Raw genomic sequence first — 23,311 nt, forward strand, 5'->3', positions numbered from 1 at the left:
AACATTTGCATGAATAAGAAAGTTTCAATATACCGTTAAATTACGTTAGCCAAGGCTTGTAAAGTAAAATTCAGAATTTCCAATACTCTGAATGTCAGCAAATATCATTCGGGCAGCAAGTTACTTGTAAATTCATTAATTAAAGATATATTCTAATGACTATTTATCAATGACTCGAGGCTCAATATTGAATTTTTTTTTTTTTTCGCAAATTATTAAGCTTACATGGAACAAATGGCAACTGAATATATGATTCTCTTTAAAGGATAATTTACAAATGTAGACGTCAAGCCATTTTGGTGCGATAATTTCCCCATATTCTCAATAGTAGAAAAATATGCAAAATTTGGAAATAAAGTGTGATCTAGTACGGTATATCACGGCCTATATCCATAGGATATTTAAAAATTTAGATGCAAATGTTCATATCGATGTTCTCGAGCAAAAAAACTAACACAGGCTAGGCAAAATGAATACATCTGCAATTGATGCTATGATACTGCTTTTCACGAAAAAGTATACCAATACATTTTTACGAAAATTTTACGAAAGATAAAAATAATCATACTGTATGGTTATATATTTATGTTACTATTCATATTATAATATTTGCACAATTATATTTTAAATAATTATACAAAATTCGTGCAATTAATATGATGATAAGATTCATTGATGATTAAATATTTTGTATCCATTTATCACCGATATCATCCGCATATAAAATCTGTGAAATCGATATTCTTTTAAAATATATATTATTATTTTGTAACATATGTATTTGTAGTTTTTATATCACTCAAGCCAAATACATAATTTCTTTCACGAATAATGAAATTTGAATATTATTCCTTTAACTGATAACATTAGATTTGAAAATATTATGTAATTTATTGTTTGACTTGAATTAAAATTTGATTTTGCAACAAAAATTAAATATGTTGATCATCTAGTGTTGAACTATGAAGATAGATTATAGTGAATTACTCATTCCAATGTATTGATTCGCATATTTCCAATCAAGCGTAAGTTTAAATTTAATTTAACGTATTTTATTTAATAAAATCACAAAGATTCGTTTTGTGTAATAAATGTAAAGCAATGTATTTATTATATAATTTCATTCGAATTCATCATTTGTAAATTATTTTTTAACAAAGTGGCATGTAAATTTAATATATATTTAATATATATTTAATATTTAATATATTTGTAATATATTTTAAACTATATTTTTAAAAACTTACCCAATAATCTTGTCGATCTTACAATATTAGTTCGTACTTGGCCATGAGAATCTTTTAACAAACTTTGCTCTCGTTTTTGTTGCCTACTATACAAAAACAATCGATACTTTTTCATTAATCTTCGTTTCCCTCGTCTCCAAAGGTGTGCAATATATCTATAAAATTGAAAAAAAATTTAACAAAATATGTAATCATAAATTGTGAAAGTTAGTAGATTATTGGAATACTTATCAAGTATTAAATTCTTGATATATTTGTTATTTACATTATTGTTGTATTTATTTAAAGTCGCATTCTTAATAATCTAATTAAATTAGTAGCTATAATATATTACATTTAATTAGTAAGTATATTGTTATATATATAAAAATTGTTAAGTAAATAAAAATTTGAAGTAAACATTTATTCTAAATCATAATTAGGCTATTGTGCTGATATATACTTTAATAATTAATTATTATAAGGATAAATATGTAATAAAAATAAAGAAATAATAGAAATATCTACGTAATTATAGATTTGAATTGCAATGTATGCATGTTTTATTAGTCAACGAAGCGCACAAAGCTTCTCAATAAACAATTATTTTTAAAATAATGTATAATTTATTGAAATACGAAAATATACTACAATTTTTATATTAATTATGATAAAAATACCATTAGATTTATATATGTAACATAATAAATAATTTCGATGAAATTTTAGTTATAATAGTTTAACTCAGTTTTGATCAAAATTTCGCATTATTAATTTTTTCATTGTTAATATTTCGTGGATAGGAATTTTTTATGTCCTTATAACGTGAAAAGCTTAATCTATGGCTATTAGATTATGAAATATTTATTAAAATTATGCATCACGTAAGTACTAAACTGGTCTTATCTATTTTTTAATAATATAAAACTGACATGACTGTTTTTCTTTTTATTTTAAAAATAAATTGTCGAAATACTTATAAAAACACTTTTGCCTCTTTAAGATAGTAAATTAGACGTATTTTATTATAATTAATTGCACACGTAGTATAACTTATAAATCATAGATAACACAACATATTGGTATCATAATGATTTGACCAAACATTTAAATATCATATGTATATGAATCATTTCAATTTATATTAAAAAACTGTATGATTTATTCTGTATTGAAGTTAAATGTAATATTTTCTTTGTGTAATAAAATATAATCTTTCTGTATTTTGTAAAAAAAAAAAAAAAAAAATTAAAGACTTCGCCACCTGCCAGAGCTACTTTTAAGTAGAAAATATTTTATATCATTTAGTATGAAGTATCATCTAAAACAAGACAGGTCTGACCTAAATTTTCATAATAATTATCAAGTGGATCGATGAATTTCTTACGCATGGCTAACACATACACATAAATTTTAGTTTTTATGTTAAATTTTTTAAAAAGTATACGAAATTTTCAACATTATTTTGATTCTATATAACTAACATCTGTTTCTCATTTAAAATGCAATTTTAATTATTTGAATTATGTATCATCTCTGGGTTTTTACATGTCATAATAATAAAAATGCTTTTAAATAATAATGAAAATTATTAAAAGTGGGACGACGTTTTATGCAGAAAAAATCTCGAAAGATTATAGAATTTAGCGAGTTTCATTTAATAATTGATATAACCAAAGTATTAACAAAGAGATTAAATTTTATTTATATATCTATACGGCTTGAAACGTTGTATTTTAAATTAAAATTGAGTATTATTACCAATTTATTTATAAAGAAAATGATTTTTGTGAATCTTAGTGATATTTTAAAATAATTTCAATTTTCTTGATTAATAGATTAATAATTCGAATAATCGTGATGATAATATCGAAAATTTCTTATAACATATGACAGCATTCTAAAGTAGAATAATAATATTTACGATTTCAGCAAAATAGTATATATAATAGTATGATAATAAGTTTCTTATAATACAACATAATATTTTAAACTACGATTTATGTCAATTAAAGAATAACAATGATGGTTTATATGCACAATAAATATAATAAAATTTCATACTGTAAATAAAACAGCAGAATGTATAATTTTCTTTATTACGTGTAGTAAAATATAGATCTAAAATCAGCAAGTGCTGGACATTGTGCTTTCGAAAAAAAAGAAATTTCAACGGGCCGTTATTTAATTCGCCATTTTGATAAATAGAGTATTGGGCTTTGAATAGACTCGATTAAACAATAAAAACGCCAGCGATTAAGAATCCATTAATAAATTTTCAGAATAACTCATTGTATTGTCTCAATTATCGTAAGTGAAATCGTTGACATGCCACTTAACGTTGATATATAGAAAAGAATAACGTTTCATGCGGGGATTTCCTGTCTTTCGGACTAGTAGGCTCCCCTCACTTTATCCAAAAGCGCACAAAGATAGTTGGCATTCACTATCTTGCGCTTATGAAAAAATCAATATGTACGACCTCTTTGTGATTGGAGCAACGGCTGCACTTTACCACCCAACAATCGAGCCTTCATAAGTCGCAATTCAATACGCATTCACGTCCACTCGCAAACCTTCTGTGTCGTCCATGTGCTTGAGTTCTCAATAATGTTTTACAACTGAATTGCCATTTTAATTGTAGAATTTCACTTGGTTTTACGCCTTATTTGAGAGAAAGCCATTAGTAATGAAATGAGTAACCGAAGCTCTTATTGCTCGCTCATTCTTTACGAAACGAGCATTTAGAGGGGGCACGCGTGAAATCGAATGAACTTAACAACACCTACTTGGACCTCCGATTAAATAGACTCATTTAGCTCATTTAATTATAAAAGCGGCAACGGTGCTCTGCATCGAGCTAATTTGTGTATTTGACAAGAATCAAGCAACATTGGTAATGTCGAGCACAGAATATTCGTAATTGGCATGGCAATTATTATGGATAAGATTAACTTAAATTCTCCGATAATATATGCCACACTATTAAATTGATTACTATTGATAATTGTATTGTATTACAACTCTTAATGAATAATAGGTAGCTTATTTTCTTAATTGGCCTTCACATCACAATATTTGTACAGCTTGATCATTACGTGACACAATAGAGATGCGAAACTGCAAATTACTTACTTGACAATCTCTGCGTAACACGTGGTTGGCTCTGACGTGTTAGTAGAAGAAGCAAGAGTACTGGTGGAATGGAATCGAGCCCGCTCCAAACGCATCCTCTCCATTTCTCGCTTCTTCGTCTCCGAGAATTGAGTGGCTATTACCACTAGGCAGAGGTTGATCATGAAAAAGGAACCGATCTATAACAGAAGAAAAGGAATTTAGCCGCTAGTAACGATACCTCACTCTATCTTACGAATCTACTCTGAAAATGAGTCTTCATTTTCAATAATATACCCGGTCCATGTAATTTTTATAGCTTATTAATTTTATTTTCCGATGATATGCGAGTCTGCTTGAAATTGCTCTTCATACTTTCTTCTATTATAATACCAGATATTCCTATTTTCTAACATTTACGTAAATAATATTATAATTGGACATATTTCTTTAAACTAGAATTCTGCTCTGAACTTTTTTACACTTTGCGTAGATTATAAGCAATGCGTGTATTAAACTAAAAGTAGATTACTTTTATTTAAGTTGAATACAATATTTATAGTATGTACGATTATATGTATAAAATAAAATATTTACTTTTATCATCCAATCAAGTTATTTCTTCTTTTTCTAATAAAATTTTTCCATAATATTCCATACTTTTTAATAATCTAATTATCTATAACCAATTACTTTATATTAAAATTGGTAAAAGATAAAAATTATATATACTACGTTTTTATATTCGTATAATATGTATTTACTAGAATTATATTACTATGTATAAAGAGCAATTTTTATTATTAATAACTTGTACATTGTTCTAGATTGAAGGTATTCAAAGATTTATTTGAAAAATATTAAATTTACATACATCTTTTATAAGCCTTCTTTTATTTATATAAACAAATTAATATTGTATTTAAAGAGCATCAAATTAAGTTTCAACTTACTACGATCAATAGAACAAAATAAATCCAGTCCCAGAAGGAATGAGCGTCTTGCACGTAGTACATTATGTCCGTCCATCCTTCCAGACTAATCACCTGTACAAATGAAAAACGTGATTTATCAGAAAAGAACGAGTACCGAAGGCGCTTAGAAAGTCAAAATAATTGTTCTTAACCTTGAACGAGAAGCGAAAGATCTTTAAAAATTCTCCTAACTTGTTCGATTAAAAAAAAAAAAAAAAAAAAAAAAAAAAAAAAAAAGAAGAGAAAATAATAATGATAACTCTGTTTGCGAACTTACGAGAAATATGGCTACCCAAGCAAGGCCAATATTATCGAAAGATATTGTGCCTTGGAAAGGGTTATTGCCTTGGCCTTTACATTCCGTGTAATAGTAATTCCAGTTGACACACGAATCGTTGCTGATTAACGTCGCGTTATTGTTCGGCAGTGCTCTGTGTTCGCACTCCAAGTTACCTACGCATAAATGTATTTTAGATCACTATCGTAATGATACATTTTCCTCCTTTTTTTTCTGATTTTGTTCATTACATAACAATACTAATGTTGTTTAGCTACAAAATCGTTTATATTTGAGCATTTTTAAAAGAATAATAATTTTAAGGAAGGTAAAAACGAACGAATAATACAAAATACACGTATTATAAAAGATATTATAAAATATCCTCATAAAGTATGATTCGGTAAATGAATATTTTCCAAAGTTACATTATACTCTATTATACCATTGTTTTTAAAAAATATTGATTGCCTTAATCATAGACACTCAAGTATTTTGAATAAATTTACAAGATAAATGTACAATTTTTACAAGACAGTCTCCTGTGCAATATTGTATATTGATAGGTTTTAAGTAAAATTTTTATAGCTAGCATTGACGATTGTTTGGAAAAATGGAGAAGTAAAAGCACATAGATAAATATAAAGGTTAAAATTGAAGCAAAAATAAGTTAAGCGAACCTTACCAATAAACATGAAATAAAAAGATAAAAATAACACTACAGTAAATGATTAGAGCCATAAATGAAAATACTCAAAACACTTGCCGATCTTGAGGGGCGGCAAATTGCTGCAACTGTGCATACCGCTATCGTCCGGCCTCGAGCAGATGTAATCTTGGCCCTGGTACTCGAAGTACTTTTCCAGGTCGCTGCAAGTGCAAAATTCGCGAACATTAATGTAACGGCGATGCCATTTCCATTCATATAGTACTCTTTCAACGTCGCAAGGCAACATGGCATTTGAGTATCTGTGCATATGTAGGTGTTTATATGCGCGTGAGCGTCTGTGTGTTTTTCTATATACATGTATATATATATATATATATATATATATATATATATATATATACGTATTTATAGATTAGGTGTATATGTGCTTGCGTCTGTGCGTGTGAATATAGACGGATGCACTTGGTTTCATTGCATGCTACGATATATATATATCGAATGATGTATGTACGAGTTAATATGATCATGTGCACGTTCGACAAGGTACAGTGAAAAGTGGTTCGTTCATAGGCAAGATCTAGTGAATGATGTATTGACACATATGTACATTATATATTACGTGCTTGAGATGCTGAACGAATGACAAACAATGATATCCCGGCTTTTATCACTGTCTAACCGAAAAATATATCATTAGTAATTCTTTTTGTTGCATGTTTGTTCTTACATGTTTTAAGAGCTGCTCATTGTTTGTGATGGTACGAATAATTTAATGAATTAAGATAGTCATTTTCTAATTTAAATTATATTATTTAATTCTGATAATGTGATGTTGAAATTTAATATTTATTTTCTACTATGCAAAATCTTCACATCTTATACTTATCTACTGAACTAATGCTTTCGTGCAATAGTGATATATATTTCTAACCTACATATGTATATTTAAAAACAATTTTAAATTATTACTATAATATTAAACATAATTAAGAATTAAAATTCTTATCTTTAATTACATGGCATTGTTATCAGGCAATGTTTACAGTTGCAATATGAAATAATAGTCATTGCTTCCTTTCTGTTTTAGCAATGCCTTGGTATTTAATGGAAATTTTGTCGTCTTTTTATAATCATTCACTTTTAACTGAAACTTATTTATTTTTTATACTATATACATTGAAGAAAAAAAATTTTATATTATGTATTTTATATTATGTTAAAATAAATTAATTATATTTTTAATAAAATAACATAATGCGTTCAATCAATCATTATTTAAAAACTATAAGCGAATGAGTAATTTAATAATATTAAATGATCATGAAATATTTATTTTCAAAATTTAACGTCTTACAGATATTCTATGAATGATATTTTCATTTATAAACTTTCTTACTCAATCATCTAAATTTAAGCACGAATGGCGTGGTGCTTTTGGAGTATTATGAAAAAAGCATTTGTGAAAAAGAAAAGAAGTAATAAGGATGTTCTCGCGCACAGTACCTGAGCCCCACACAGAGATTTGACTCGCGATCTTACCGAGAGAAGAAAATCTCAATTTATTAATTACAATTAATAATTCGGAACTCTCGATGGGATTAATGTGAATAATAATAATGGCTGTTGACCAATTACGATAATATTATAACCAGCAGATCATAAGCTGTTTTACAAAAAAATTTATATATTGTATTACTAATATTAAACTATATTTGAATAATATAAGAGTGAATAATTGCCTTTACAATCTTGAAACAATGATTTGATACTGTTTAAAACTAAGAATTTTTAGTTTTTATAATAAATCTTACTCCATAAAAATGGCATATTTTCTTTAAAATATTCTTCTTTAAAATTAAATTAAGATAAATTTAAGAGACAAGGCAACAAAAGCTCTACTAACTTTATAATTGAATTGGCAATTATTACGAATAATAACTAAAGCTTTCGTATTATTAAAACTTGATATTTCAGATCAATAATTATTCACAGCATCATCATTACCGTTCATTTAAACTCAAAAATTCCACAGAAAGTTATCGTCACGGTTATTTCAAGCAATTATTTACGAATATATTGTATGTGAATAAGAAAAAAGAAATGGTTGCTTAGTTTTGTAATACAGTTTTGAATTGATGAAACAAAGCCTCGGTCTTGCTATGGCATAGTAGTGCGGCTAGTCATTGCAACCAATGTGACAGTAATTACGCGTCCCGTCTTTGTCTATTTACACGCGCGAGTGTTTGTGATTTTGCGTCGCTCGCCATTTCCTTCCATCCCAGAAGCCTTTGAGATAGACGCCCGATGCATTCCATTAGCGGTAACACTTTGAAGGCGAGGCGCCTTTCAGTACAAAAGTACAAAAGTGGGACGTAAAATTTTAGCCTTTCATATGCTCGACCGTAACCCCTGCAGGCAAGATCCGTCAACTTTACAGACTCCAACGACGTGTTCAATCTTCTTTAAAGCTTAGCGAATACCTTTTCGTATCATAGTTACGACCATTTTTGCTGCTTGACATTAGTAACCTAGTACGTCCACACCGCTAGATACTCGATTTTTGCTCTTCGCAGTTTATCCACTCGTTATTTATGCTATTTTTCTTATCGCTCGATTACGCGACATGTCAAATGACTAGATTAATGAAATCGAGTGCAATGCAATGTAAGCAAGATATTGGCTATTTCATTACTCTCTTGGATAACGCGGATAACACGGATGCACAGAGTACTTTATCCTATTACAACAAAATGCAGGTGAACCAGAGTAATAATTAAATATAAACATGGCATTACCGAGCCTCGTGCTCGCAAATAGCATCTCAACTTCCATTTCGAGCTTATATATCGATCATTTCCTGCCCGATCGCGAACGATTATAGTGCCAAAACTATTACGATCATACTTCGGCACCATATTCCTCCGACAGAGACGTGGACAATGCGCGCTCGACGATCCCTCCCCTACCGAGACTTTTCGATTAAATGGATTCGCAAGTGTCGCTTAATATTGTGGGTTTCGCCTTATCCACATGAAATAAAATGCTTTGTGAAAACTGTGTGGATGCGACGTATGCGATTTGTTCTCGGATCAGTCGTTTTGGAGATTGGTTATTTTAACCGCCCGTAAATGAAATAAGATTTTTTTTTCCTTTAAATCGAGGGGATGCCAATAAAAAGGAATTCGATCGGTATCCGGTAATGTTAGGTCATTATTAAGCAAATTAAACTCTTAATATTAAATACTGTTTGCGTTAGAATTTTATCCTATAATTTCGATCACGGCTTATCTTAATGCTTATCCATATTGCAATAAGGAATCACAAATATTTGTAAAGTATGTTTTTAAATTGTTGCAAAGTGTTAAATATTAATCGATGTAATATTAATAGTGAATAGATAATCTTAATTTAAATACATTGAAATTTATTAATATGAAATTGTAAGTGATAAGAAATGAATTATAATGTTCGAAATTTTACGAGATTTTTTCAATATTACGTTATTTAAGCTAAATACTTTTTTCTTACCAAAGTATCATGAATATTAAAATATTTATTATAAGCAAGACTGTAATATTTTAAACAATAAGCATATCGATAAAAATATATCTTTAAAAATTTAACAATGGATTCATTTTTTAAGAAAATTAAATATATTTAAAGTATTTTAAATAGGACGTTTTGTGTGTGTGTGCGCGCGCGCGCGTGCGTGTAGAAAATTTATGTAATAAATATTCAAACATTTCAAGTACAATTTATAATTATTTATTATATATAATGAATTATTTTTGTAAAACGACTTAGGAGGACTTATTTATTTATATGCTGTGACTTGGCCTGACAAACATAATATAGCTGCTACATTAGCATAAGCGATATTTTCAATTTCCACGAAATCAGCCGCTGCTTAATGATACTCGCAATTTTACCAACTTTTTAGTCCCTAACTATCAGAGAAATAATAATTTTTACCAAAATCAAATAAAAAAAAAAAAAACAATAATTAATAAAAAAATTATTAAACTCGACTATGTAAAAGGTAATTCATAGATTAAAAAAAAATTATGTTTAATTATATGCAAGTTCAAGTGTGATTTATTTATATTGAAGAACATTTTCATTATATAACCATAGAGTCTATTAGGAAACCGTATAAGTACTTTGTAAAATTATAGGTACAAAAACGATAGGAAATAAATTCATATTCAACTTTTAAGCGTTAATGAACTAAATTTTCGATATTTTGAAATAAAAGAGATATATATGTATTATGGAATCAAATCAATTCTTTAAGATATAAATTATATAATTGTATAAAAACTTTTTATTTTAAAAATTTCAATAACTTGGCAATGCAGTTGCATTAATGCTAAATAAATAAAGGATGGATGATTATAATGTTACTATAAATCCAAATTTAATGCCTCGTGTTTGTAAAAATGATAATACGTATATTAATCCATTATGTTTATTCATCGACTAACTTTTACGTTTGTCTATTAGCTCGAATCGTTGTATGTCATTCGTAGCAATTTAAAAATTGAAATGAGCAAGCTATCGTAAAAAATGCAAAATCGCGGAATCGTATAGCATATATTAATACGATTAAATGTGCACAAATCGATTATATCGTACAAAAAAATTCGCACACTTTCTCGCTTATGTCATATTGGTGTCGACTTTTCGCAAAATCAGAATGTTTCGTATGTACCGAGTCGAGTATAATATGGCAGCTTCGTCTTACGAATATGAGGTGAGGATCTTATTTTTATGAGTGAAGTACAGGAACGAGCACGAATATAACTATCTTGACATTTCCAATACAAGATTTTCAGTACTATTGAAATTTTTCTTTTACGCAATGTGTTGACATGTATAATAAAATTGGAAATGACACTTGCATTAGGTAATCTGTCAGTAGTCATATTAGTCTTTCATACTCAATGGTTGTTTTGTTTTTTTTTGTTTTTTTTTGTTTTTTTTTTTTTGTTATTTTTTGTTTTTTTTTTATATAAGAGATCGTAACTGTAGGTGGAAAATGATTGTAGTCTACCTCCTGTTGATTCTGATTTCAATGTCTTGTCTGTTCTGATTTCAATGTTCTGTATTCAATGTCTTGTATGTTCTGATCGTCAATGCCCTATCGTTTGTCAATGAATTTTACGAGTTAGTATAAATTTAATTTTTGTATGTACCATATGCGATATTTGGAAAACAAATTAAGACATTGTCGATCATTTTGAAATATAGATCCTTTAATTAATTATATATTTAATATTTTAAATAATGGAGCTCGTATCGTCGCTGTTCAAATTAATTAATTTTTTTAATACAATATATAGTTAAAAATGTCGCTTTTCTCGTTTAATAAATATAAGAACATTTATCATATAAGCTTTTGATAGAAAGTCGGTTAATAAGTTACAATGAAATAATATAAACTCGCAATTATATTAAGGTCTGTAAGAGCAGTATGTGATTATAGGAGGTAACTAAATATTTTTTTGCTATTCATACGATGACAGTCGTCTTGTTGGTTAAATATAATAATGACAAAAAATCATAGCAGATGAGAAATATTAACTAAAGATCATGTAGTGCCTTCATTTAATGGAAAACGTCAAATAGAAGAAAAGTAACAACGTTGAACATCAGATCCATAGGCATAGACTTTGATAGAAGAATACAGACACAGTAATACAGTGCGTAACGTATAATAAACACTCATTCATGCATCAAGAAGGAAAAGATGAAAGATAGCGGAAATCTGAAAATAGATGTAGATTTTTCTAAAAATAATTTTTTTGTTATCGAGTTTTTTTCAACCGAGTCAATTTTTTCTCTAACAATCAATTAATATCAATCAAATGCAATAGTCAATGTAACAACTTGAATCGAGAAATACAACGTTCAAATATTGCTTTGCTTCTCTATATTTGATTTTATCTAATTGAATAGATACTCTAAAATTAAAGTTGAAATTAAATAAACAAAAACAGTTATTGAAAATTAATTAAAGAAAAGAGAAAAAACATTGGGAAACGATGAAAAGCTGAATAATAAAATATAGGATATATATCAAAGAAGAAAAAAAAGAAAAAAAAGAGAAAAAAAAAGAAGAAATGAAAATAATATAGATTTATAAATGGGAAATAATTATCGTTAGTCCTTTAACATAATTTAAGCTCATAAAGGCGCGAGAATAATAGTTGCAAATTGACTCGAGAATATGTACAGTTCAAGAGAAATAGAAATTGCCATAGCTCAGAGTTCACAAACGACGTATAAATATATGTGTATATATATATATGAATATAAAATAGGTCAGATATTGCATGCTCTATATAGATAAACACTAAGAGTGTTGGGTTTCAAGATACTCTTCTTCGAAAGTATCCAGGCAAGAATAAACGCTTTTGTACAAAAAGCTCTGCAATGCCTCCATAGCATAACCAATTATGTACACGACAATTATACGCCACTTTTTTTTTGACGATATGTACATATAATTTTAAATTTTTTTATTCGTTATTAAGCATTCACTTTACTTTTTGAGAGTAACCGCTTAAAAATAAGAGTAAAATTGTGGAAAAAGGCTAAAACCCAATACGATGTCGTTTAATTCAATTTAGCAATTTCCTATACTCTAAATTGAAAAGATAATTATCAATACCGTTATCATTATGAATTATAAAAAGTTATTAAAAATAAACTTTAGAAAGAATTGTGCATATTGTGTATACGCAGGATTTTTCATTCTCCAAAATAATTTCTAGAATTAATGTTTGTTACAACATAACTTCATGTATATTAAGCGGTAATAAAGTAATTAAATCAAACCGAACCATCTCTAAGAAAATAAAAATTATGTAAAAGACTGCTAAGCCTTACAGCTGAGATCATTCTTGCGTGAAAAAGAAATGAAATAAAGATTTTGTATGTTGTTCCTTTTAATTATTGACTCTCATGGATCCAATCAAACTGATATATTTCTATAAATGCATTCTTTTGAGTATTAATTACTTATAATTAAAAAACTTTTCATAGATATTTAATTATTCAAAAATAAAACATTGATATATTAAAACTATAAATATTAAGATACCAAGTAATCCATAGCATACATTCTTATGATAAAATTTGATTCAATATTCATAATTTTTATTATTTATTTAAATTTGTAATTATATAAGTAGTATTCTATATATATATATATATATATATATATATATATACAATTTGAAATTAATTATGATATTTTCAAAAGAATAGTGTTTTATATACAGAAAAATATTATGAATAGCATACATAATTTTAATAACTATATAGTAGCTAACAATGAAAAATTAAATATTTTAATTAGTTAAGGTAAGCACCTAAAATGCATGAAAGTAAATTCCAAAAAATGATATTAAATTTGCATTAAAAATTAAATAATAAAATAGCACTAAGCAATAGATTGATAAAAGAATTTTTTCGAATTTTTTCTGCTAAAAAGACTGCTATGACAAACTTGTAATTTATTTGGAATCAAATATGTAGAATTATTACAGTAAATTACTATTATTTAAAGTTCATATATAAAAGTTATCATTTCTTTTATATTTTTTTGTTATTAGAATATTCTAATTTAAAAATCAAGCTAGTAGGCCGATATAGATTTAATATCTTTTAATAAAAAAATCATCAGTGAAATATTGATAATTAAAACATCTGAAATTTTATTTTAATATAAAATTTTATCAGTTTAATTAGAATACTATATTTTTATCTCGTCTATTAATAAAACGCTAGTAGCGACTTATCAACAAAAGTCCATATGATTACGATGTAATGCTTTGGAGCGTGCGGAATTTAATATTTCTGAAAATATAATAATTCTATAAAAAAAAATTATTGAAAGTATCCTTTCCTAAAATAAAAATGAATAAATACGTTAAAAAAAAAAAATTTGATACTCCTTGTCTTTAACACGTTATTTAAATAAATCACTCTATGTATAGATGATTATTGCAGACACATGTAGGAAATTGGACATTCACTTCTCTCACCGAGTCATTTTAATGAAGATAGTCGATATCGAACGTAAGCAGTAGAAAGTGTGAAAGTGAACCTTATCGAGTATACATATATACATATATATATATATATATATATATATATATATATATATATATATATATATAGACACATGTGCTAAGGTTCAATTTTGCACTATCTACATTACAGAAGAATTTGACACAAATAATATATAAGCCAGTGTTCAATTACTTTGGAATGTATTATTATAGATAAATGCAACTGGTAAGAATTTGTCTGTAAGTAATATATATTTTAATATATATTACTTAAATTCAAGTACAGTGGAATAACGATAAAATAAACTATATCTTAAAAAAGATAAAGACGTTGATGAAAATCGTATTTGTTAATCTCAATAGAAGCTAATAAATGTGCGCTAAACACGTAGAAACGGATTACTTAAAAGCAAAAAGCAAAGTGAATGTATGTTGTAGACATTTTTATAAGCTGTTGAAGCAAAGAAGAGAAGTACATCGTTTTGTATGCATGTAAGCATTGATAGCAAAATGATTTTGATGGTTTTAGCAGTTTTTATAATTATTTTTTCAATGCAAAAAATCTAATGATGTTAATTTAAAACACGTATTGATTAAAACCTTAATTATTTTTTTTTTTCATTAATATTAAACAAATCATATATACTCAAGTTAAATTATTTATAATATATGTAATTATTGTTTTAAATAAAAAAAAAATTTAAGAAACAACATAAGATTTCAATATAGAATTTTATTTTGACATTTAACTCACCACTATAAATAATAATTTAAAAAATATTCGTTTATTTTTGATATATTAATACTTTAATATTTATTTGATTTAAAATATTTGTTAAGTTAATAGATTAATAATGATAATCTCTAGAATTTTAACATGAAATACATATAACTTTTATAGTTCAGCTATTAAATTAAGCTCCGTTGGATGCAAATTTTTGTAAAATAATAAAAAAATCCATTTTTTAATTACTATGTTAATAAATTTAAAAATAAGTTAAAAATTTTATAATTATTTTAGAAGAAACAGTATTAATAATATCAAATAAATCCATTAATTATATCAATTTAACAATTCATTAATTATATATTGTTTAGCTTTTATATTAACAGTAATAATTGTCCAACACATAATAGAAAAGTTTTAAATAGGTCATGTTATATATAACGATCTCCAATTCCTTTCCGAATTATTATTTTCATTAGATTTTATATGTCCATAAATTCTATGGGTGGAAATCTTGATTAAATAATTAAAAAAATTGTTTAATATGAAAAAAGATATAATAAAATTTCTATATTTACTTTATATTTTAATCGTGTTATTGAAAGAGAAGTATTTTCAGTAAAATAATAATTAAGTAAAACTAATAAGAGCTCATTCTCTTGAAATATGCAAAAGTTTCTACTATCAAAATTAGTAGTATCAAAGAAACAGAAAGTTGCAAACGATAAAGATTCACTTAAAATTCTAGTAATAAAGCAGAAGTTGGCAATCATTTTAAAGATATTGAAATTTCATATTACTTTACTTTTAAGTAAAAAAAAATTTCTCATATAATTTAAATAAAGTAATTATAGTTTAAAAAGATTAATTACCACAAGAGGTAAATATACTATGATAAAAGAAATTTTTTAAATATTAAAGATTTATGAGTTTCTTAATAAAAGTATTAATAGGGTATGAAATGAGAAAAGGAAAAAAATGTTTATTTGATAAGATACATTGCATTAAGATTTCATGAGAGTACGAGTTTTTTTATTTTCAATTTTTCATTTGAATAAGTCATGCATTACATCGCGCGGGTGCGCGTATATAGTTGAAGTTTTAAAAATGACGTTCCTTGTCCTTCCTATCAAAATCATTTTTCATCATTGCATGTAAAATAATCAAAATTATTTATAAGGACGCGTCTTTATGCGCTTAAAAGGCCTCAATATTTTTTTCTCGGTATCTCGAAACATGTAATATCTGCATGTATAAACTTACATAAACTTTCTTTGATGTATGAGTCATCATAGTATAAACAGCAACTTGAAAACACAGTGTGTCCATTTTATTTGCGCATAGTCAGTCATTTTAGATTTTATTATAGCAATTATAGACGCTCTTGCATTTAACCTACATATCAATAAACATTCTCCCATTTTATTAGTATTGATAAGCTTCTGTAAAATTCAAGCGCGTTGATCGATAAGCCTCGATTCGCAATCGTTAAAGCTTCGTTCGATTTGCAACAATATCTTCCCTCTCTCGCGACCGATGGGGATAAAATGTGCACGTCGCCGTAGACTGCCATTGTATTCCTTCATCTTACATGTTCTCAATCACTTTCTCAGCGACACACCGCGCGTACGTTTAAGACTGAAGCATAACTATCGTGTGAGAGACTCGATCTTGCCGCCCAAAGCCATTTCCATGTAGTAAAAAAGGAAAGGTAAGAAGAGAGGTGCAAATCTTGAACACACTGTGTAGTTTGACTCGAGCAGCAGGGAAGACAAAGGGGGAGGCAGGAAGTGCGCACGCTCCAGTCGAGCGAAAACCTCGACAGTTTCCAACTCAAAATATGGGGCAGTGCATACGGGGGCGTCGTGATGTAGATCAGGCCCCGGAGTCCGGACAAATTCGGGCGCATTCGGTGAAGTGCACTACGGGTTGCAATATGCCTAGGAAAAATAGCCCCTCGCAATATAATTGAGTCGGAAGTGGTGCGCGCGAACCGTGGCTTTTCCTCCCCCCCCCTCTCTCTCTCGTTCTCATTCTCTCTCTCTCTCTCTCTTCCCTCCCACCCGTCATCGGGCCTACGAATTTTAATCATTGGCGCACCGTCTGAACCTACTGTCGTCTTGAAATTTTTCTATCGAATTTCTCATTCCCTCTTACCTGTTCAGTGCCTTATTTATTTCCCTCCGCACTATTGGCTCGAGTAAACTTTTATTCCAAACCCGTCAAAATAAAATTCACAATCCTAACAGACGCGCTTTATTATACTCATCGGCACTTCATCATCTACCAGTCCATTCTTTCATCGTGCATATTGCATGACTCTTTGTAAGGGGCTGTAAAATTGTATGAAACACTTTTCCTATAGTTTCAAACTTTACTCGAGAATCTAGATTACCCTAGTCGTTGTTACACTTATGATAAATATCATCGACTTATAGCTTTTGTCCGTGCAGTATTTTAGACGTTCATTAAATTTTCATATTTTTCATAGCTACTCACAAGCAAGCGTAGTTTCTCGTAATATATTTTAATATTAAAATGTATTAATAATTATAATGTGATTTTTGTTGGACGCAACAATTGTGGTATAACTGAATATATTATCGATTGCGTGGTAAGAACGGTAAAATAATTATGTGGAAATAAATTATATTAGTTGCTCTAGTATTATCGCATATCCTTAATTATATTAAAAACATTTATTTTTGATTTGAAAATAAGCAGACTAAGAATTATTGTGGTATAATATTGATAGTCGGTTAGGCGGTAAAGGAATACACTGAACGTATTGGGAAAATTATAGCGAATGTCACTACTCGTGGCTCGAGGACCACACTATTTCTTAAGCGAAATTTCAAATTGTGACATTCGATTCAGAGGGAGCGCCAATGTAATGCAGATACTCCCAACACTGTGCACTAATGTAAACATTTTCATAAAATATAAATATATATATATATATATATGTATGCATGTGTGTGCGTAAATGTAGATAAAAAGTAGCACATCGTCCTCTACTGAGAGCTTACTAAATGCGTGATCGAACGGAGTACTCGTCCGAGAGTAACCTGCAACAGCGAAACAACAGCCGGTCACTGCCCCCTTTTTCTTGGACCAATAAATACTTACTACTACATCTCTATATTTAGACTATCATTTCATAATATATTAATCTATTCTATAATATTCTATCTTTTAATTTGCACGTACTCTACGTACATCGTATCATGTTAGTGTCATTTGACTTGTCAATTGACAAACAACAGTTTCATTTTTTCCATACGTAGAATGAGTACTTCAATCCATTATGACGATTACGTCCTCTGACACAACTTTCGTCAAAATCATTTGCTTTTCATTTGAAATTATTTCCTTATGACTGATGTATTTATTTATCTTGCGTGTACAAAAGATCCAGACCGTTAAATACTTTATAAAGCTCTGTGCGCTTGTCTACTTGGTGCAAATTATATGCTAAGTTGATTTAACGTAAAGCATTAGAAATTCAAAAAACTTGTCTTGACTTTTGATTTTCATACTACTTTTGCAACTTTGTAATAATTTTGTTATATATATATATATATCATTAACAAAATTATCTAATAATTATAATAACTAATAAATCCATAATTTTACAATGTTAAATAAAACAACATATTCATTTCCTTTAATAGGTAGTGAATAAATATTATTTCTCGAGATATCCTGCAAAGATTGGTATAGCAAATATTTTTAAAAATATATGAAATAACAATATAACGCAAGATATCATTCAATTAAACATTATATTAAATACAGTTGCTCGTAACACTACTTAAAAAAAGAATAAAAGCATTACTCAGCAACGATACTCAATTTATGCATTTACTTATTTACATAATATAACAACAAATTTTGTGCAGAATTTTTTAAGTTTAAGTTGACGTATGTAAAGTAAATTTCTTACGTAAATAAGATTTCTATTAATATTTTATGGAAAAATTTATTATTCGAGGAAATTGTAAATTCTGTTTTTAAAATTTAAAAACATTTTACACATATAATGAAAATGAAAAAATTAAAACTTATATGTTATTTGTTGACTCGAGTTACTCTTTCTTAAATTAAAACTTAAAGCGTATAAAAATATTGGTTGCATATATTTGTAAAAATTAGTTACACGTTTGATTAAATTTTAGAATTATTTACTTTTAAAACAAACAATCTATTAATATTCACACTGTATAATTTTCATTGAAATAATGAATATTTAACCAAAATAAAAGATAACACGCTTCATCTTTGGCTATTATTTAATATTATGTAATCCTATTATTATATTCGCCAAATAAATTGATAATATTAAACATTTCTCTTCGTTAGTAATAATTTATAAAATCTTGTAAAATCAAGCAAGTAAATTGGTGAAATAAAGAAACAAGAAAAAAGAAGAAGTAAAGACAAATGTAACAATAGAAGAGCCTCCACTGGAGTAGTCGTCTTGAATGTCACGAAATCAGAAAGAAACGAAACTTAAGTATAAATGCAAAAATCGCTTGAGATTAACGGTGAGTATTTCCCGGAAAAAAGGAAGAGGCATCGATATGGATAAAAAAAGTATCTCTTTTGCACGTAGCGGATGCACGTTTTAAGAATTGCTGATGCTAAAGCGCCTTGTGTCACGTATCAACAGCGAGTGATCGAAAAATACGACATATGGAACGTGCCAATCACCGAGATTTGAAAATAATATCGTACATACTGCAACCGATGAATGCCCCTTCGATAATTGTGTGTTTCGCGTTTGCTTGTCTTTATAAATGAGCGCGCAGCGATTTTGCTAGTCAAGCTCTCTCGTCGTAATGTCAGTGACACTCCAAGCTTGCCCCGAGTCCGGCAACCACGCACTTTCCAACCGCATCCCGATATTCAACCACGCGATTGCTCCAAATTGTCGTCCACCCTGTCCTGACACTCCGACTCCCATCAATAGTATACATACGTAGTCCTTCACGATTTATCCCGGACAGACTCAACTTTAATCGCTCTTGTTCACTTAAGGAGTTTGATGGATACACCTTGAGGGAGACGACTATAGTGAGACTAATTGTGTGACTTAAGCCTCGCAAAAAATTCCCTGCTACGTTGCATTATTATAATACAATGGTACTTACAGCTCTCTTGGAAGCCACTATAATAACGAAAATTGTGCTTTCATTAAAAAAAAAAAAAAAAAAAAAACCGGGTAGTCTGTTATTCTTGATAGTCTATACTTATAAATTATTTTGTCATTTAAGGTGATATGATTTTACATTATTAATACTGCTTTAATATAAATTATGTATAAGCATTTGCATTTTGAATTATATTAAATATACGACATCAACGATTTCGATTTTCGATTTTCTATTTTTGATTCTCCAATATCGTAGAAGCATTCCAATTTGAGCAAAACTCTTAATTATGTAAAAGTACAAATATTTATTATTAGTTATAACACGATTTAATCGATATAATAATCGATAGTTGGAAAAAGGAAATTTCCATATTTGATAATGTTTAAAATTACTACTATTGGATCAAATTAAAAATTACAAGAATTAATTTAAAAAGCTACATTTACTCAATTTGTAATCAATCCACGGATTAAAATAAAATTAACATTATTTAATTACTTAATAATTAATTATTCCAAATCAATCAACTTGCAAAGTAAAAATTGATTCTCTGTAAAATTTCACTTTAACTCAAAACACAAGTTCAGCAATGACTAATTGAGTTCCAGTGGGTTTACTAATTGCAAGCTGTCAATTGATACAACGATCGAGTATTAAAACAAATCGTGATAACGACATATATATATATATATATATATATATATATATATATATATATATATATATATATATATTACGAATTAATGGGGCCAGAATTAATGGGTCCAATTGCTTTAACCGGAACTTTTGAAGAATTACAAAATGTTATTTTACTAATTAATTAGTCTTTGTTACTTTACTCGTACTTTCTATTTTACCACTTATTCGTTACGATACACATTTATTTAAAACGTAATTGATAATACTTGTTTATAATAATGCAATATAACACGAACATATATTCATTTGTAAACAAACCATTTCTATTTTTTGTAGATTACTTGTATTAAAATTCAGCAACATATTATCAACAATAATTATGATAATTGCTTTATCGATTGAGCGCAAAGTGATTTATATAACTTTTAAATGAAAACTTGATGATAGAAAAATTGCATTAATAACGCCCAACAGATATCCGTTGGAAGTACTGTAATGGAAACTATTTTACATTTATAGAAAATTCATTTACCTACTTATAAACTTATTTACAAATATTTTTAAAAACTTTATTTTCAGATTCATACGAAAACTTTCCAAACGATAAATTTTTCAAAAATCTATTATTGTTCATCGGACTAATGATAGTCGATTAAAATTTATTAGAGAGTTTTCTATTATTTAGCCTTTATACGGGCATTTACATTTGTATTTCATACGGAACTCGAAAATTGACATAATTTAAATGTTCTATACATCATAAACGTTAAATTAACTTCAAAGCATATAAAAATCTTTGTGAATATATAATAAATTACTTTGCTTAACTACTTCATATATGCAACTGTTTAGAACGAATTTAACAAATAATCAAGATTATCATTTTCCTAAAAATAAAATGATATAATTATTTACAAAATACTTTTTTGTAAACTTGTATAATGAAATATTATATTATATACGTAAGACAATTAAAGCAAGTGTATTGAAATACAAAACATATCTACAATACATGAAAATAATTTAGTACAAGTAATTATCACGGATACAGAAAAACAATATAAAAAAGGAAAATTAAAATGATTGCGCGACAACCTAACACAATTAAAACATTTGAGTTTGCGTGTGCAATGTGTATATAATTAGTGGTATTTCGATATTTTGTTCAATTTTCAATTTCAAAGAATATATAGTAAAATTATATGATTTCAATAATTTAGATGATACATATTTATATATCTATATATAAGTTATGTAATAAATATATATTAGTTTGATGAAATCAATGACAGATCAAAGATACAGTGATCAAAATTTTTTTTTTCTTTAAAAAATTATTTTATGAAATATAATGTACTGCTAATCAGATGTTATATCAGATGTTAGTGCATTTTGTTTTAGTTTATAAGTAATAAAAACCAAATTTTTATTTAAAAATATTAGAGCACATTGTTTGTAAATTTATAATATTGGAAAAAAAAAATAGTAATATTATTAAATTTCAATATTAATTATCATTGAAAGTCATTGATAATAATAAAAAATATAAATTATAATATAAGCGGTAGGGTATTAATTATAATTATATACGGTATTAATTTTTATTTATAACTTATCGATTGCTAATTTGGAAATGACTTTATTAAATTAATTTATGCTATCCACATAATATACATATATATTTATAATGTAAATTTGCCATAAATTGAAAACAGCCATTGGTCAAAACACACTTCTTAGTTCTTACCTAAAGATAATGCAAATATGGTTGTAAATTTTTATACTTTGAAACAACATAGCAATATATAAAATTAGAAAAAATATTAAACTTTTGAAAAGCCATTATTTCATTAAGTGTAAAATTATAAATGCATATAGAATATAATATATTGTTAAATACATATTTATATTGAATTGGTTATAAGTTTAAAAAACTACTTTCACGGATAATTAGTAAATACTTCGAGAAAAATTACCCAAATATTTACTGTTTTCATCAGTTTTGCAAAATAAATTTAATTGTTTCCAATTAATCATCATATTGGTTTCAACAAATGAAATATTATATTTCACTCATAAATAATTTTTTTTTTTTTTTAATAAACAGGCATTCGTTAAGAACGTTAACTTTTAAAATATTAATTTCAAATTATTGAAGTTCATTAAACAACAAATTTCTTTTTAACTTATTCTAAAAATATTAATAAATAATTCATATTTTATTTCTCTATATACTTATAATTTATATATCTCTATATACTATATAATTGAGATATAGTGATACTTATATCATATAGTATTATAACTATAGAAAAATTGTTTATTCCCTTATTTCCATATGTGCTGTCATATATGCAGCAACTTTTGATAAAGTAACAAGTAAATGTGTTCATTGACACTTTAAATAATAAGTTATAGATTGTATACATATAGCCATGTTCATTTGCATT

General features: G+C 27.2%; 1 protein-coding gene across 1 annotated transcript in view; it reads right to left on the reverse strand.

The window, feature by feature from the left end:
- The window catches only part of Ca-alpha1T (Ca[2+]-channel protein alpha[[1]] subunit T), a 121,303-nt gene that overhangs the window by 36,924 nt on the left and 61,068 nt on the right, over nt 1–23,311 (reverse strand). The window contains exons 6-11 of the mRNA XM_011498861.1: nt 18,096–18,134; nt 6,358–6,461; nt 5,592–5,767; nt 5,294–5,386; nt 4,362–4,540; nt 1,248–1,402 (exon numbers count right to left, since the gene is read on the reverse strand). Of these exons, the coding sequence (XP_011497163.1) occupies nt 1,248–1,402; nt 4,362–4,540; nt 5,294–5,386; nt 5,592–5,767; nt 6,358–6,461; nt 18,096–18,134 (746 nt within the window). The remainder of the gene's footprint in view (nt 1–1,247; nt 1,403–4,361; nt 4,541–5,293; nt 5,387–5,591; nt 5,768–6,357; nt 6,462–18,095; nt 18,135–23,311) is intronic.

The sequence above is a fragment of the Ceratosolen solmsi genome, unplaced genomic scaffold (genome assembly GCF_000503995.2).
Source record: "Ceratosolen solmsi marchali unplaced genomic scaffold, CerSol_1.0 scaffold30, whole genome shotgun sequence".
Taxonomy (NCBI): domain Eukaryota; kingdom Metazoa; phylum Arthropoda; class Insecta; order Hymenoptera; family Agaonidae; genus Ceratosolen; species Ceratosolen solmsi.